Genomic DNA, 19,149 nt, shown 5'->3' with positions numbered 1-19,149 from the left:
AAGTACTGAATGAGTAGCTTTAGGTTACAAACGACTACCATAAACATGTACACAATGGTTTTCTTTGGTGGCATCTCTTTCTTTTCTTTTCTTTGCAATTTAGGCAAGTTTTCTGATATAAGATCTATGAAAAATTAACAAGACACCCTACAAATTTTCTTCCTGTGACAATAATGCAATCTATCTTAAATCTCCAACTTGGGAAATTGCTAACTTCTTCAAAATGCTCAGTTCTCATTCTATAGCCATAGTTTGTGTTTTTTTTTAAATTTTCCTATTTTAGAAAATATGTGGAGTCCATATACACACTAGTTCCAAATGTCATTTCTTTATGATGGGAGGAATTATTTCTCTCAATGCATTACATCACCATCCATCGTAGCTGGATTCATTTGCAAAAGAACGAATATATGTATATAAGAACGAATATATATATATATATATATATATATATATATATATATATATATATATATATATATATATATATAGCGAAAACTTTGAGCAAAAAAAATGGGTTTTCATCAGGATTCGAACCCGAGACCTCCGGATTACTAGACTGGTGCTCTACCGACTGAGTTATTGAAAGCCCTAGCCCTATATATATATATTAGATATTATTCTATATATGTGTTATTTTTTTCTTTTCCTCATCCAGAAAAACAGTTGCTTTCACATATCAAAACACACTAGCTTCAGACAGTTACAACAAGCAATCATACAGAGAAATCTGACATGCAAATAAATTGCACAGTCTGTAACCTTTGGTACTAAAGTCCCATGTTAAGATTGATATCTCAGTTTGGGGGGATTTATCGCAAGAAATCTTGCACACTACTAGAATTGTGCCACATGCAGTGAGTCATCAAATTGTCAGGGTTACTCTAATGCCCTCTAACGATCTCGCATTACACGCTCTTCTGAAGCCAGCTGCATCAAAGGTTTGAAATACACAGTAACTAATATTGTGATAATCACGGTCACTTTGTCCACAGCAAAGAGTCAACTTTGATATCAGCTGTGAGTATTCAAACTACGGCAACAACAATTATTGCAACTTTTTTTTTTCCAATTGAGTTTCAATCTATCTACCATCGGTTTGGAAATATAACGATCAACAAGATACACAAAGATATGACTCTATACAAACAAGGTAAATAAAATAAAAGAACAAAAATTGCAGGTACAATATCTTTACAAAAAATGAGGTCATGTTCCTCTTTCCCCTTGTGATTTATCAACACGTGGACTTCTGAGGTATTTGGACAGGCTCAGGAAGAATGTTTTCATGAAGTAGACACCTAACTGTTTCCTCATTAATGTTAAATGTCAGTTCTTGACAAGGCAAGTCTTGTAAAAACTTATCAGGTGGGCAAATTGTAGGCTTTCTTTAGACTTACAAAAGAACTTGTTTGTAATCACTTTGCTGAAACTTTTTTCTCGATTGCATTTCGGAGGTCAAATTGCTCATACTGCGATCATTCAGCAAGAAATGAGCACAACTTGACTAGAAACACCTTCAAATCATAATTAAGTTGACACGACTAAGGAACAAAATTGTGAGAAATCCAATTCAAGTTTCCTCTTACAAATTATTGTAGACTTTCATGAAAAAAAAATACATTGATGAATTTAATGGCATGAAACATGTTTCTAAACACACTACAAGCAAGTGTTTTCACAAGTATGAAACTCCTAGAAGGCCCTCCCATTTTGCATACCTTTTTCTTGCTTTTCCTGCCAAACATGCTCTTCTTCTTCTTCTCTATGGGAGCAGGTTCTGGCTCTTGTGGAGGTGGAGGAGCTGTCATGGTAACAAGGGACACATACACAAAAAGGTAAAGATGACAGCATCAACAACATACATGATACATTACTTGTTTATACAGAATTCTACTTGAAATAACTAACAGGTGCTAATAGAATTCAGTCTGTTCCTGCACCTGATCTGACTTTCATTTAAATGAAAGAAGGATATTGCAGAGGGAGACAAATTGAAGAAACTTACACCAGGATATATCCACTTATCAAAAAGTTTTAGCTAAGATAAATTAAAATCATAAGATAGGAACAGTAATATCAATCGCCAATGTCTGTGGCAATGCGGGTGTGAACACAAGTCTCTTGGCAGTGTTGGGAGAAAAAAAAAGCAACCTGCTGAGGTATAAACAATCATGGTTTTATTAACCCACTGCAGACTAGCTGAATTGCATTCTGAAGACTTCATCAATCAAAACTTTTCAATTAAAACCTCTTCCAAAAGAGAAGAGGACAGAACATAAATGGTTATACCGACAATACTGATCTTATTAGTCATTTAGATTGTCTTAATAGCAGAAACTCTCTTTTTCCAGTTAACATATCATTGAATTTCAAATAAATGTGTGTCTCCATGCTTTTGGCAGAAGGGAAACTTTGCTTCATGTTTAGTTAACTGTTATTATAACCGATGATTTTCTATAACTTAGGGATGATTAATTCATAAAGTTGAAAAGGTTCATCGTCTTATTATTGACACAACCCCCTCCCATAAAAAAAAAGGGACTTATGACATGATTATATTCACAGCAAATTGGGAGTCATAAGGAGATATCATTATTAGCTTGGGTGATCATGACAAATATTACCATGTTGTGAAAAAAAAAATTATTAACTTCAAATTTCCCTATCTTTCTCTGCTTGGCCTACTGTAATTCGCAGGAAACTGTGACTGTTCCCTTTCTGTCTCTTCATGCAACTTTATCAAAGCCAGCATAGATAAACACAGACTGAAGTCTTCCTTCAACATGATATGTTGTAGATCTATATCTACACCCACCAGGATTCTTATACCATGCAGTTTATCATAGGACAGTTGAGACAACCACTTGTAAAGTGACATCAACAAAACAAAACAACAACAAAATCAGGTGGAAATTGGAAACCCCCTGGGCGTTGGTGGGAGTAGATCTGTTCAAAGTGTAAGGTACACTAGAGCATCGTAAATATTTGATTGGTGACTAATCTTTCTCACTATCAGCGCCAAGAGCTTTCACCTGCTGGTCCATTACAAACTATTAACCCGTTGAGGACGGAATGATTTTGCTGTAACACGCATATCCCATAGACACCTGTCCGAGTATTCTCGGGACTCATCTTCAACGGGTTAAAGGTCCTGTTTACCTTTGGGAACAGTGATTGAAAAATGTTCATGATATCACCTTTGATGCATATTGTGTAGGTCTGTTGTATCACAAACATCCTACCATATAAAATTTTTGCAATATAGCCTTAAATATAAGGAGATATCAGTATTTTTCTCATTAAACCACAACTGTTGACGGTTTAATCTGGCAACATTTTTATTACCGGTATAACTATTGTTCACATTTTGTGTATTTAACAATACTTAACATTGATTATACAGATTCAAACTTTTACAGTGGTTGTTTCTATCCCTAACTCACATTTTAGAACTATTTCAGAGCACTAATGCTGTGTTTTTGTTTCATCTGCAAATGGTAAATTATGCCTTTAATACAGAGCCAGAGAGCAGAGAGGAGGCAGTACATTGAGCCAACATTGCTTATATTCATCAAGTCCTATGGTAATTTAGCAGGAAGGAATGGAGAGTTTGATCCCAAAAAGAGGATAAGTGCAAATTTAAAACATTTTAATTAAAGTAAAGTCCATCATCAGACAGAGCAAAATAAAACCTTTTCCAATGACACCTTTCTTATTGCTTAATAAGAAATATTCTTGAAGTTATGACTAAAAAAATCCCAAACTTTGTTGTTCTCTCGTTTTGTCTTTTTCTAGGGAGTTTATTTGCAGATACCTCAAATTAACAAGAATGGAGTTACTTCATTTTGCAATCAAACTCTTTCAAAACCATTTCAACGAAAATACTTTTTGATGACGGATCCTGAATCTCCCACAGAGGAATAGCATTCAGTCTGTCAATGAACAAAACGTTCACAACAAAACCCACTGCAGAATATACTCTGGAAAATAAATGCCGACATCATCTGTGATGAATAGCATTTCTATATCTAGCACAAATACAATTGGGGCTAATGTCATTTTTTTTCCACAAAAAATAAGCATAGCACAGAAAAAGACCAGGAAGTACAGAATGCCAACTATGATTATTCCCTAGATCCGGTTGAAATGATTACATACCACCATTTGAATACACCTATTCAAAGGACTAAACAAATTCAGGGAGCATCTTTGAATGTCATACAAAGAGAGATGGCGACTCTACTCTCCTAAATTGCAAAGCTGACATGGACACAACCTCATCTACTGAAAACCAACGCCTTTGGTTCTCAATGTACTGACTCCCCAATCCCTCCCCCCCCCCCCCCCATTATGCAAGCCTTACAAAAGCATTTGATCCAGGGTTAATGAACCTACATATCAAATTTGAATACTTGCCTGTAAACTTGTCTAAGGATAGGGGTTGTTTGTCCTTATCCTGCCTTCATCAGCTTCAAAACTTTCAAGTCCCATCAGCAGTGTAAACTATTAACCCGCCCAGCAAACTCCAGCCTAGGCTGGGACTAAGGAAGGACGCCATGCGTGAAGTGCAATTTTCAGCATTATTGAAGGGAGTACATAATTAGAAAATCTGCCCATGGGCAGCGAATCATATGATTCCTCCTGAACTCGACAAAGGGAAGGATCATCAGTTAAAGAATGACCACATTCCAGAGATTTTTCCCCTTAGTAGATGGGAATTTGCATAAAAATATGAGTTCAAAATTGCCTGAGGGGCCCCCCTTCTCACAAATGAATGCAAGGTATTTCCATTCCTCATGCCAGAGTGCACACGAGTCTAAAAGATGGTCTAGTACAAAGCATTTCTTCAAATGCAATCCAACAAAGGATGGGTAATAATAAACCTAGAGTTTCTCAATAACTGGCTAACAAATACTTACTGATAAAATTGTGTTTGTTTTGTTTGTTTGGTTTGTCATGTACTTGTTTGTTTCTATCTTGCTGGAACCATAGACTCTCAAAATAAATTCCACATCAATTGTACTTCCTTCATTCCTCTATAGCCTGTTGTACAACCCTATGGAAGATAATGATTACAGCCAGAAGAACATGACATGGCATTCTACCTATTGCGCTTCTAAATAATGAGGGAAGTGCAGCGATCAAGGAATCTTACAATTATGCCACAACAAAGGGGATGTCTACTGATAAAAAAATCAAACAAAACGCTTACTTCCTGAAGGCCTCAGAACTCACACACTTCTGCTATGGATTTCTTCATTAACTTCAAATCAAAGGATATGTTTCTCCCTATAAAACATTACATAAATCCCATTATTTAACTTGCATTCAAACAAGAAGAGACAAATTTTGCAGCAATACCACATCACTGTGTGTGTACCAACACTATTAAACTCACAAAATCTGCTAAGTTTCAGTGAATAACTGTCATGCCAATGAACAGCACCTTGAATGACATTACTCCATGATATATATTTCACTGCTTTCGCTCAAGAATAGCCGGCTCTCAGCTCGAGTCATCCCTTTAACTCTAAGAGATGGCACAAGACAGAGACGCCTAGCCTTTTTAACACCAGAGCCGACGCCCTTTACAAACTTTGTCTAGATGCAGCTCTACGATTACACGAAAGTGACAAGAAAGAGACAAGATGAAGAGAAAAAGAGGAATTCCGTGGAGAAATAGTCGGCAGGTGCATCTGCCGGGGTTGACAACACCCCCGATGCTGCGATGTCAGATTGCCATGGCGATGTGATTGCCTCCCGGGGGGATGAAAAATGCACAGGGGCAAATCTGGGCACACACACACAAACTCCTCGGAGCTGCCTTCGATTTAAAATAGAGCAGACTAGACGTGCCAGCAAAGGAATAATGCACCCTGGGCATTGCATGGAAATGACCCAAAACATATGAAGTAAAACTGCCAAGTCTTCCAGATTCTGCACAGGAGGTTCTCTGCCAAACTATGGATGCATTTATCAACTCACTTCTGGCACAGAATTTAACCCGTTGAGGACAGACTAATTTTGCTACAACATGCATTTCCCATAGACACCTGCCCGAGAATACTCAGAACCCGTCCTCAATAGGTACAAGTTTCTTAACAACTTTTAGAGAGTTTTTAACCCGTAGAAGACGAGTCCTCTAATCGGGCAGGTGTTTATGGGAAATGCATGTTGTAGCAGAATCAGTTCGTCCTCAATGGGTGAAGAGCTGATAAATGCAAAGCTGTTTTCATTAAACAGAGTTAGAAACACATTTCTAAAATTATGAAAAAAAGTGTGATTGCATAAATGCAAAGCTGTTTTGAAATGTATTTATAGCTCAGACCTGCCCACACCAACCACTGCCAACTACACGTCTCCACTCAGGTCAAACTGGGCAATCATATGGAGCTGCGCAGTGACAAGGCCTCCCAATCGACTCATGACAGAGTTGATAAACGCAACAACTTGAGAAATGAGATCCGAAAGTCATTTGCAATGCGTTTTGCTAGCTGGTATTGAAACACGTTTCAAACATGGGAAAGTTGATAAACGCTGCCTAAGATATCTTGCCGTGTCCCAACAGGAGAACAGGAACATCTCCCCGATTTCTGAAATACATGGGGCCATTGAAATGCATTCAACAAACAGGTATCTCCCTTGATTGCCCTTTGGAACCTCCTTGATTTAGATGTGCAGTTGTTGGCAGCCCAGATACCGCTCTATCATACTATCATTCTTTCTCAGTCCATTTGAAGGCACTGTGTCAAGGGTATGATGTTTGAAGAAGATATCCAGCATGTGTCCGTGTCACAAAGCACAACTGGTTCAAGGGCAGATTGATCTTGTTCTTGTTTATATCGTATGTGAGAATATAAAAATTCTTTTCCCTGTGTGGCTGTAGCTCATGTAAAAACATAATTGTTTTATACCGGTACATGCTGTATGTATGCATTGTTTTTGTTGTTGTTGTTGTTGTTGTTGTTGTTGTTTTCTCTACTGAGACATGAATAAGAGAGTGAGAGAGTGAGAAATGAAACGTTGATTAAAGTCAAACACATATTGTTGCCATACCCTACCCTACCCTGGCTAGGAAAGGGGAAAGAAAGTTACTGTTAGGGAGATTTTTCAAAGAATGTTTACATGTTCACTGTCTGCAACAATTGGTTCAAAATGTTGTTAATATTCACCATGCAATATATCTTCCTTCATGGTTTCTCTGGCCAAAACTTCACTGTATTTCACAGTAAAGTTGATTTCACCATGTAGTCATTTCTAATGCAGATCCTCTTCCCTCTGTCTTTAACCCATTGAGCATGAGTCCCGAGTATACTCGGGCAGGTGTCTATGGGAAATGTGTGTGTTGTAGCAAAATCAGTCCATCCTCAATGGGTTAAGGTCAGTTCCCCCCCCCCCCCCAAAAAAAAAAAAAAAAATTAATGGAAAACAATTCCTGGCTAATATTCTTCTCATTACCAGAAATTGCTTCGGTTTCTATACAAGAACAAATATTTTATAATGCAAATTCATTGAATAACCATCCATACATGACTTTGTAATGTCTGCAACATACATGTATAAAAAGAGCAAGGAAACAACAACAACAACAACAACAACAACAAAACAACACACAAACTTAATGGTCACTTACGATTCAGGTCAACCAAAAGGAGTTCATTGACCTCGTAGTAGTTGAGGCTCTTGGAGTAGTCGATGTCCTCGTCGGGCTTCTTGACGAGGCGCAGCCGTGGGTCGTTGGCCTCGACGACGGCCAGCTCCTCGTAGACCTGGGGCAGGAAGTCCTGGATGGGTTTCTCTGGGTTGACTCGGAGCAGGGCCTTGTGGTTCTTACCGGACAACACCGTCAGTCGGATGGTTTGCTGCGAACAAATCGGGAGAACGATTATCGAAATTCATTATGATACACTCTTCTTTCTTTACAAATTGCAATCAATTACATATATGCCACAGTTGTCCTGAAATACATCTCAAATTGATACTGATATGTTTATAAAATCTTTGTGCTTTGACTGCCCTTTGAATAAAAAATATCATAACATTGAATACACTCATGTTTATAGTCCTCGGCATACAATGTAGAAAGGGTTAACGTCAAATAGAGGAGACATACCGGTATTCCTCCTTCATTGGACATACACTGTAAACCCTTTCTGTCATCACATGACATACAATGTACAAGTGTCAATGCACAACATGTATGACATATGTTTCAAGGTAAGATATGACACAAATAAAAAGAATATGACTTTATTTGACTTTGTCTAACATCATCAATATGCATGTGTTACCAAACTTCTGGAATTTAATCATTTCAACATTTTGTATGACACATTTCCAAGAGAGCTACCACAATTGGGTGCAAGAAAGTTCTTTCAGCTCCCAGGACCACGCCATAATACAGGTAATGTCATCTTACAGCCTAGAGGTTGATAAAGATGAGCTAAGAATGAAATCAAACTGTGGTATGATATAGTATAACTTTCTTTTTTCTTTATCTTTGATATGATTTGGATTAGTACACATACATGTATCTCAGCCTAAGTATTACTACCTTGAAATGTACACCAATATCGCTTGCAAATGTCAGAAACAAACTTTTTTGTCTTGCACATTGGTGGCATGTGATCTGCCACTTTCAAACAGTGCTACAAAATGCTGCTTCGATTCCAGTCAAAGAATTGCCTAACTAGACCAAAAGTTTTCATCTACTGTATCTAGCTAACACATTCCAACTTCAACAAAACTCTGCTGATGAAGTTGCCAAGTGAAAAATGCTAAACCAATTAAGAAAGCCTTGCACGGATTGCAATATCTTAACTTTTTTTTTCTGGTACCAAGGATGGCCAAATATGTCTTTATCAGACAGTAATCGCTCAAACAATCTTACATGTGATTGCACCTACCGTACAACACACAAAGACAACTCTCAACTTTCACAAATCAACAAATCAAATGCAATAAGGAGTTGAGAGATGATTGGCCATCTGATTTAACCCATTGAAAACGAGTCCTGACTATACTCGGGCAGGTGTCTATGGGAAATGCGTGTTATGGCAAAATCAGTCCGTCCTCGATGGGTTTCTAACCCTCTCACAAATTCATGATCAGTAAAGCCGACGGTGAATTCTTCACAACAAGAGTTCGACAAATGGCCTTGAGAAAGGATTATTTTCGCTCATTCAATAGTAATTACTGCACCTGAGAACCTGAGATGAACCAATAGTGAGTGATTCATGCATCCTACAACATCAGGAGAACATGAGTTAATAATTCCTTCCATGCATTTGTTTAAAGAAGTTGGATCAAATGTGACCCTGCACCACAAAACCAACAAAAAGTCACCAGACTTGGATTTTTAGTTAAGGGCAGATTCAGAAAGAGCAGACTCTAAGCTTTAAAATGATGTATAACTCAATTCAAATGGACTCCCCTAATCGATCTAAATAGTGGAAAGAAAGTACACACGCTGGAAAAGTGTGAACTGAGAAAAGAGGCTCTGAAGAACAGGGTCTATTCAAGCGCTTAATCTTAACAGTGTACCAAGTCATGCTAGCTGTGTGATGAAAGGGACAAAATACAGGATGTAAACCACCAGAGCATCAACAATGAAGGGATTATCTAATTAAACTGAAATTGAGCATGTTCTATCAACCCATTCTGTCCATAATTAATGCCAACTTTCAAAGCAGTACTTAGCATTATCCTAAGAAGTTCAAAAGTTATGAGACTTGAAAGTGAAGAGTGTGCAAAGGATTTCAAGAAATGAAAAGGGGCTTCTGAGAAATGCCTGATCTTCTACTCTCCCCCCCCCCCCAAAAAAAAAAGGGTTGTAGAAAAAGTGCTCAAAACACACTTTCCCATTCATGTCATGATCCCAAACTAAAGAATACTGTAGAAGAAGGATAGTATATGAAAAACTCAAGATTGACTCGGTCAACCCATTCACCTCTTTGGAGTCCTCACTTAAAATCAAGGGGTGCGACTTTTTGTTTGTTTTGTGATGCACGGTCACAAATGTGGGCCTCTTTTAACCACAATTTTTTTTGTGGGGGGGGGGGTATTCTTAGCACGTCATTATTCATTAAGGCTTGCCATGCAAGTTATTTTGCAGGATATTTATTCTTGATTAAAAAAAAGAAAAAACACACACAAATTGCTCTAAATCCTCCTGGCCAACAATTCCTTCTAAGAATCGAGGATTGCTAATAAGCAATTGCACGAACAACCCGGCAGCTAATTGTCAGAAATGCACTAGGTGTATTATAGCACTTTATAATAACAAACGAAAACCTGGAAATGCTTTACCCGGTGTGGCAAGTGAACGAGGCCCCGTGTGATTAAGTTGCTACAAGAGCAAAGATGATCCATTGTTCACTGATGAATCTGTATATACACGTACGCACGGTATCCTCGCTATGGTATCCTCAAGTACATACAAATCGATTACAAGGTGGTAATGGGACACGGCACATGTCAAGATCACTTCGGTACGCACTCCCCAAAAATCGGGTTCTCTTCTCGATGACCGCGGCGAGAAAAGCCGCAAAACGTTTTGAGGGAAAACGTTTTCCATTAATCACTGGCGTATCAAATGGTGGTGTAATCAGGGCATCTTGCTGATACCCGCGACTTCGCGCAAGCCGCAGCTCAAATTCAGACCTCCTCCCAAAGAATCCCTTAATCCCACGAGGGATTACCAGGGTCTATAAAAAGGACAAGTGTTTTGTGAGTTCTAGCAGACTTAAAGGGAGCTCTATAGATTATCATTCTTATCAGACAAAAAGAAAAAAAAATCCAAATCTCTTGTGATGCATAATGCTATCTCTTCTTACATGACTCTACATAATTATTGCAGACTGTATTACTCACAAACATGTCCAAGCTGTTCAGCACAATCCTTTTCATACTACTTTTTCCTCATTCTTTCTGAATTTTAACACTACCCTTTCTAAAGTTTTCAATGTCTTCCATGATGACTGAAATCATCAATCAATTTTGACTGAATAAGATTATGATTTCCTGGAACACCAAATGTGATCACTGAGCAGAGCATTAACCCTTTGTGTCCTTTGAGAGCTGATTAGCACAGAAAACCCCCAAAGCCTTGTGCACACTGTCCAAAGTCCCTGGCGCAAAAAGAGCTAAAGGGGTTTTCTTTTTCCAGAGAGCCAAATATACTTTAAATGAAGTAAGTCACAATAAAGACAAGACTTCCCATGAAAGTTTGTGAAAGTTTTGGAGATCTGGAACACAAATTCAGTATCATTTCATCAAGATAGGAAAACAAATCGAGGTGGTTTCTCTCTCTCTCTCTCTTTAGAACACTAATCAAGACACACCACTTGACGGAAAAACAAGGACAACTTTCTTCTGTTTAACATCTCAAAAACTCTGCACATGAAAACTCGCTCAGAAAAATTGCAAGCAGGATGCATACTACATGTAGGCCTACAACACTGTAGGCCTGCATTGCATGCTTCATGTGATTAATTCTGGACATGGTGGGCAAAATGAATAATTATTTCTCTGACAACAAAAAGTTCAAGTCACAAATCACAAATAAATGATGTACAATCTCAGTAATTAATGCAAAAGAAGCAAATTTTGTGTGTGGGTTTTTTTTTTTTAACTTACATTGTATTTGGAAATGAACGTTTGTCTGAGGTCACTTTATTACTTGCAAACATCATTACGGAGGAAAAGGCATGGGATATTGTCCTAAAAAATCATGACAGTCTGATTGTTTTTCATTTTTGGAACGTGCTACATTATGCATGATTATTCCAGTTATTTACTGCTTCAGGTTTCTTGCCCCAGGAGAAATACATAATAAAACCAGTTAACTCTTGATGATTGACTAATAACTGCATTTAACAGGAAAAAATGCATGATAAATAGAGATTACCAAATATCTGCCTATCTTATGAAATTCCGCAACAGAAAAACAAATAAGAATTAAACTGGAAAGATATCTTTAGCATTCTCTGGGATAAGCTTTTCAAGGTTATCAATATCATCCATTTTCTTTTTACAGCCTGTTCAATGAGAATTAAGCATCAACATGCAGAAGACCTTCACATAGGTCACACTGGTGTAAAACCACCACAGCAGTTCTTTTAATAATAGTCCATATCATTCAACCGCATCATCGTTAAAAAAAACAAACAAACACTCTTAGCTGGATGTAGAGTACAACTGTACCTATTGACCATTACAGTAACTTTATACTCTAACTGACTTACACAAAGCATGCTTATGACAAAAATAAAAAGCTAACCACACAAACAACATCAACGCAAACTATGAAGCAGACACACACAAAATGAAATTACACAGAGAAACTACAGCCATAAAAATGGAAGATTGATAATGACTGCAATAGTATTATTGGAACAAAGCTAAAAAAAGGCTACTAAAAAGAAAATGCAAGTTAACATCTATGTGTAAATGTAGATGAAAAAGAGCAATACAAATGGAAGGTGAGAAGGAACAAAAATAGGGAAGGAAAAAAAGAGAGAGAGGAAGATGGTGATATTGATGATGAAGATGATGATGATGATGATGGTGATGATGATGGTGATGACGGTGATGGTGGTGATGGTGGTGATGGTGATGGTGGTGCTGATGGTGTTGATGGTGCTGATGATGGTGATGATGATGCTGATGATGGTGATGATGGTGCTGATGATGGTGGTGATGATGATGATGATGATGGTGATTGTGGTGATGGTGATGGTGGTGATGGTGATGGTGGTGATGGTGATGGTGGTGATGATGACAACAATGATGGTGATGAGGATGATGATGATGATGATCAGATGATGATAAGGAGGAGGAGGAAGAAAAGAATAAAACACAAGAATGAAGAAAAGACCTCCAACCTTAAGTTGGTTGGAGAGGCCCAAGGGTCATAGTGATTTTGATTGCTTTTTTCCAACCCGGCTCCTTCGGGAAGCTCAACAGGGAAAGCCTGACACTTTGTTTTCATGTGTTTTGTTTGTTTATTCTGTTTCTCTGTTATCACTTGTATTGTTTTGCAAATGCCGAATAAATAATAATAATAATAATAATAATAATAATAATAGAAGAGGAGGAGGAAGGAAAAATACAGAAGATGAAGATAACAAAGAGGAGAGAGAAAACAAAAGATGACGGTGACTGCTGAGGAGGAAGGAAAGAAGAAGAAAACTCCACACACCACAGAGGAAAAAAAAAAACACAACACTGGGAGGAAGAGGTCCCCAGACTCACCTCAAACTGTGCAGCTTTTCTCTTCTCTGATCCCTTGAGGGACTGGATCTCCCCTCGGCTCAACTTGGGAACAATCTGAAGCTTAGTGGTGTCCAGCTCGCCTATCCTCTGACTGGCTTTGAACTGAAATGCCAAATGCAGAGGGGAAAATATAAGAATATAATGGACACAACAAGAAATATACAAACACATACGGACAAACCAATGAGCTTTTAAAAGGTGACAATATTCTCAGTTAGACCTGTTGAGGATGGACTGATATTGCTACAGCACGCATTTTCCATAGACCCCTGGCTGAGTATGTATACTCGGGACTCATCCTCATCGGGTTAAATTCCTGTGAAGACAGGCCAGATAATCTGAACACCAGGGAATTTAAAATATTTTTCCCCTGCATTTACATGAACATTCATTAATTGGCTATCACTCCATCATTAACATACATGCCTATATCACTGAATTTTATAAACATACAGCAATGCAAGATGAAAATAACTTTTTAAAAATGTAATGATTTGGTAAATGACAGCTTTCTTTTCATCACAGCTATCACAAGTGGAAACCGAATTCTCTCAATAATTCAATCACTATTTGTATTCACTGTGTACTCTAAAAATCCACACTGCTCCTATGTTTTGTTTTTTGGTCTTATTGGGTATTGAGCAAATATTGGTTTAGTGACTGCTATCACAGATATTATATCACAGATACAGTAGAATAGCCATCATCAAACTGGATTTCCCCGGCTCAGTTTGTGTTGAACTTGCATCAGGTGAAAGGCAAACATAAAACCAAAGCAAGTATTTAAAACCAAGAGGGCTTTTACACTGGCAAACAGAACTCGTTGGTAATCATGTTTCTACGGCACCCTCCCCTTCACCATATGTGTTGTGCTGATCTTGTCTATCCTTGCATGTCATAAACTAATGAAAAGGGTTGCGACTGAACAAAAACAGAACGAAAATCTACACTGCAAAAAATCCGGTGTTAAATATGAAACACAGAGCTGGTGTTAAATTTCCGGTGCTCATTCATGGTGTTAGATTAACACCACCGGGTGTCACTTCAAAATATAAAATTGTTTTTTGATAGTTTCTTCGTTACTGAATTTCTTGTTAATTCTGAACTTCAACAAGACGATGAAGAATTTTCCGATAAAGTACTTGATTTTGAAAAAATGTGTCAACAAATTTACACCACAGTAACACCAGTTGGTGTGGTCTCCTATTGAAGCTGGACGGGCGTTATATCATTGAAATTAACACCACCAATATCAAATGAACACCATGCAGTATCATTAATGAATTAACTCTAGCGCAGTGTCAAAAATATCACCAGCTACAGTGTCAAATTAACACCACGAAGTGCCAGGTGAACACTTTTTAACACCGTCACAATACATTTTCTACACCTGTGGGTTTGGTCCTCTATTGAAGATTGATCGGTGTTAGATTTAACACCAATGGTGTTTTTATAGTGTAGCAATGTGACAATACAAAGACAAATGCTGACACTGACACACACGTGTCTATGAAGGAGGATTCATCTGCATAAGAATACAATAACTAGGCCAAAGTCTATTCAGTCAATAAGGTACCAACAAACATAACACCCTCAATGCTTACGACAGACCAAAATTTGTGAGAGGAACGAAAGCCTGGGGAACTGGGACCAGGAACCCACCTCCTCTGTGATAGCAACCTAAGCTAAGACAAAATAAATCCCATCATGCATCACACCAGTTGTCACTAGTGCAATATTTGCACCGCTAGCTCTGTCATGATATTCACAATGTATGCATGCCAGAGTAGTGGTAACTTGATTTCATAGATAAATCTGTAATATGGTTCTGGACGCTAGCATAGGATCTCTTCTTTAAAGTACTGTAAAGTAAGATATTTTTGTGGCATGAAATTTTCTCGAAGAGCAGATCGCTTATTTCGTAGCATAAAATTTTTGTGAATTGCTACTGACATTTAATGCATAGGCCCTACAGTGTAGATGAGAATTTTTGTCTGCAGTTTAATTTTGTGAATCTTGGCTTTCCAAAAATTTATGAAACTAAAATGCACGTGAACATTTCTGGTTTTACAGTAGCCACTTCTTTGCTCTCCAACCTCTAAGCTATCATAAATTGTACTAAATCATTCCACAGTGGAAGGTATTGCGGAGAAAAAAAGGACTATATATAAACAAGATCATCATTTTCTGGGTAAAATAGCCACTGATTTACAGTCCCTGGGGATGGATTATACAAAGACATTTAAGAAAAAAAAGTAGAGAAATGGAGAGCGACCGAGAGAGATAGAGACCCCGTTTACAGTGTGAGGCTCGGCCGCGGCCGAGCCGCGGCCGAGCCCAGCCCCGCTTCAGTGTAAACGCGCAAAAGGCCAAATGCGAGGCCAAAATTGGCCTCGCATTTGGCCTCGCTCTGGAGGTGGTCTCGGCCGCGGCCGAGCCGCGGCCGAGCCCGGCCTCTTCTTGGTGTAAACGCAAACTGGGCCAAATGCGCGGCCAATTGCGCGGCCAATTTTAGTCTGGCTTCCAAACCCTCTGCCTGTATCTTTCGCTATTCAGGATATTAACCTCCTCAACGTGGAAAACTAGTATAGTTTAAGGTGGCTTTGTCCTGCAAAGGATTTTTTCCTTCGGCAAAGGCCTTTGCCAGAACGGCGACTTCGTCGCCACGGAATTCATTTGGCAAAGGGTCTGAAAACCAGACAATATCAAATTGCGTTTGTTTACAAGCAGAGCGCCACTACGACAAAATATTGAAAGGTTTGAATCAAAAGCGCGGCCGAGCCCAGCAGTGTAAACGGACAAAATTGCGAGGCTCGGCCGCGCAATTGAAACCGGACTCGGCCGCGGCCGAGCCGCGGCCGAGCCCGGCCCGGCACTGTAAACGGGGTCAGAGAGAGAGGGAGAGAGAGATGAAAACTGATATTAGCCATAGCAACCAGTATCTGGGTTTTCATAGCCACGGGCAGCATTTCAGAAATACCTCAAGAAATGAGAGATGGGGTGGGGGAGGAGGGGGTTGGGGAGGGGGGGTCAAAGGGCACACAGTCAGTTACCTGTGAGATGTCGGTCCTGCTGGCTGCACTGGGAATGATCACATGACCCGTGGGGTTCAACTTGTTCTTGGCTGCAATCATGACCACAAGGTCCATCATTTGTAATCTGGTAAAGAAAAATTGATTAAAAAATTGTGAGAAACCTGTGCTCAATTGTGAGGTGAAATGGGTGATGTAGAGAAATGATTAGTAAAATTGAGCTACTGTAAAAACATGATATATTGGCGACATGAAATTTTCGCGCATTGGAGCCGACGCCCTTTTTCGCAACATGAAATTTTCACGAATTGCCACTGGCATTCAATGCATATAGTGTAGACAAGAACTTTCGCATGCATTTTAATTTTACGAATCTTGGCGCTCACAAGATTCGCGAAATTAAAATGCACGCGAACATTCCTCATTTTACAGTATTTGGATTAAAATTAGCCGAAACAAAGAATGTAAGAAAGCCAGTAACACTCTATCATATGAAACTACTATTTCTCATGTTTGAGCGTTTCATTTCCCTGGTACCTGATCTTATGAAAAATTGCACTATTACTTTTTATATATTCCTAACCCTAACATACAGATTCTAAAACAAATTGTAAGGGTTAAGCAACCCCCATCCCCCCCCCCCATTCTGTCCCCAACCCCTCAGGTACATGCACCTTCACTTTTTACACCAGGAACATAAATAGATTAGAGATTTTTCCAGGGTCGTCATGCTTTAAAGCTACGTTCTTTATGTCAATCCATTCAACCCTACCTAACATTACATAACAGAAAATACAATTTATGATGCTCTTTAACTATGATAAGCCTGTATCATTAGCAGTTAATGTATCATGAACCCAAAAGAATCCCTACATAGATTCCTCATATTTTCTGTGTAGTTTCTTTTGTTTGTTTGTTTTTCAGGAAAAGTGTTGCACAGTCCAAAAATGATGTATGAATAGCTGGAAGAAATAGTTATAACCTTTCTTTCTATCGTAAGTCACTATTCACGTCTTACAGCATCACTTAATTCTTTTGTGTCTTTAACTTAATTCCCCCTCCAAAAAAAATCAAACGAACAAACAAAACAAAACACATAGCTGCCGTTATGGATTGAGAGGGATTAGAGTGTAAAAATCCTTCATGTCTTGGAAAAATTATAAGGAGTAAAATTACTTCTGGGGCCCATTCTCCGACCGAGGTCACATAATTTTAAGGACGCTAAAAAAACAATTGAATGTTGTTTTGCAGAAATCACTGGTGTGCACAATTTCCAATTCACTCCTTAGGCCTATACAAGGTTCCAGGTCTGGAGACCTGTTCAATATTTAGCACCACAGCGCCAGTGGGATGAGGGGTTTTAAAAGGCGTGAAATATAGTATTAAGAAAATGAGTACTCAGTATTCAGTTCGTGCAGATTATAATCTTCATGCTGATGATGATAAGAAAATGAAGCCCACAGAAAAAAGGCAAATTTATTACTGTTTTTCCAGGGTTACCAATCAAAATGCTATTTAACGTTACCATCTTAACAGAAATCAATGCAAGGGTCAGAGTACATGACCGCAAAGTATAAAAACATGGTGAAACTGTCTGGCACCTACTGTATGTACTGACAGTCAACTCTCAAAAGAGAGTGTTTGTGAGAAGAGTTGTGTCCAGCTATGGATTTGTTCAGAAGCAAAGATTTTACTGCATCATACAAACAAAGTTACCTGCACTTTAATAGATCTACACTAAAAGAGAACAAATTCACTGAATGAAAATATTGTGATATATAGCCTCACAGGTTGTCCACAAAGTTCACGAGAACTTGAAAATCATGAAGGGAATGAGTTAAAATGTCATTACAAATATTTAGACTGCATCATCACTGTCACGTCATACCAATATCATACTTTATTGCCAAATATCATACTTTATTGCCATTACAGACATTTTCCTTCATTTGATAAAAATCCCAGAATATTCTAAGCAGGATTAAAACATGCTGGTAGGTAAACAAACAAATAAACAGATAAATAAACATCCAAAATATATGTCGCCAACACTTGGTCTACCATTGCTTGATATCTTTTCACTTCATTATGGTATCATTGGATGTACTTCATTCACGCGGTAAATTTTGTCTTCACTAATACATTTCTTATGGTGTATAACAGTTTATGCATCATAATAAGCTAACAATTAGACTTGAGTTCATGAAATGACTCCAAATCAAAATCAAAGAATTCATTGCAGTATGTCACTCACTTGTCATCTACTGTTGCTGTGACGGTGTTGCCACTGGGCAACGTGATTTCCAGGGACCGCTGCCCCGGCCCCCTGGGGATTTCCCCACTTCCTGTGGAGGTGTGGCTGATGGCCGGAGAGGGCGGGGCGCCATTGGACTTGGTGGAGCCATTGCTGGACTGCGCCGGGGTGGGGCCCGGAGCAGGAGGGGGCTTGGTGGCATTAGGCGGGGGCGGGGTGGTCTTGAAAGACTTCTTGGTCCTGAAGAGAATGATGAGAAAACATCACATGTTTATAGAGTAAGAATCAAAGTCTGACGTATTACAAAAATAATTGGAAATGACAGACATGAAAGTTTGGCAATCACAATGGAAATATGGGTAACTTCAAATGCGATACTTCAAAATACCATTCTTACGCAAAATTTGCATATACGACATTTCGGATGACCGCCGACGACATGAAGTATGTATAAACAATAATACATCAACCAGTCCTTAAATCAAGAGAGAGATGGAAAGAAAAATAGGGGGCATGAAGATGGAGGGGTGAATTGAAAGAGAATATATTCAGGTACCTAAAGTACAGCATTTTTCAACAGATATG

At 38.6% G+C, this 19,149-nt stretch overlaps 1 protein-coding gene across 1 annotated transcript in view; it reads right to left on the bottom strand.

Annotated features, from left to right (window-relative positions):
- The window catches only part of LOC140243649 (uncharacterized), an 88,122-nt gene that overhangs the window by 28,212 nt on the left and 40,761 nt on the right, over positions 1–19,149 (bottom strand). Inside the window, exons 2-6 of the mRNA XM_072323312.1 lie at positions 18,565–18,804; positions 16,332–16,437; positions 13,258–13,380; positions 7,637–7,865; positions 1,722–1,804 (exon numbers count right to left, since the gene is read on the bottom strand). Coding sequence (XP_072179413.1) covers positions 1,722–1,804; positions 7,637–7,865; positions 13,258–13,380; positions 16,332–16,437; positions 18,565–18,804 — 781 coding nt within the window. The remainder of the gene's footprint in view (positions 1–1,721; positions 1,805–7,636; positions 7,866–13,257; positions 13,381–16,331; positions 16,438–18,564; positions 18,805–19,149) is intronic.

This window comes from Diadema setosum, chromosome 20 (genome assembly GCF_964275005.1).
Source record: "Diadema setosum chromosome 20, eeDiaSeto1, whole genome shotgun sequence".
Lineage (NCBI taxonomy): Eukaryota > Metazoa > Echinodermata > Echinoidea > Diadematoida > Diadematidae > Diadema > Diadema setosum.
The sequence above is the reverse complement of the archived record's forward strand: the minus strand, read 5'-3'. Positions and strand labels throughout refer to the sequence as shown.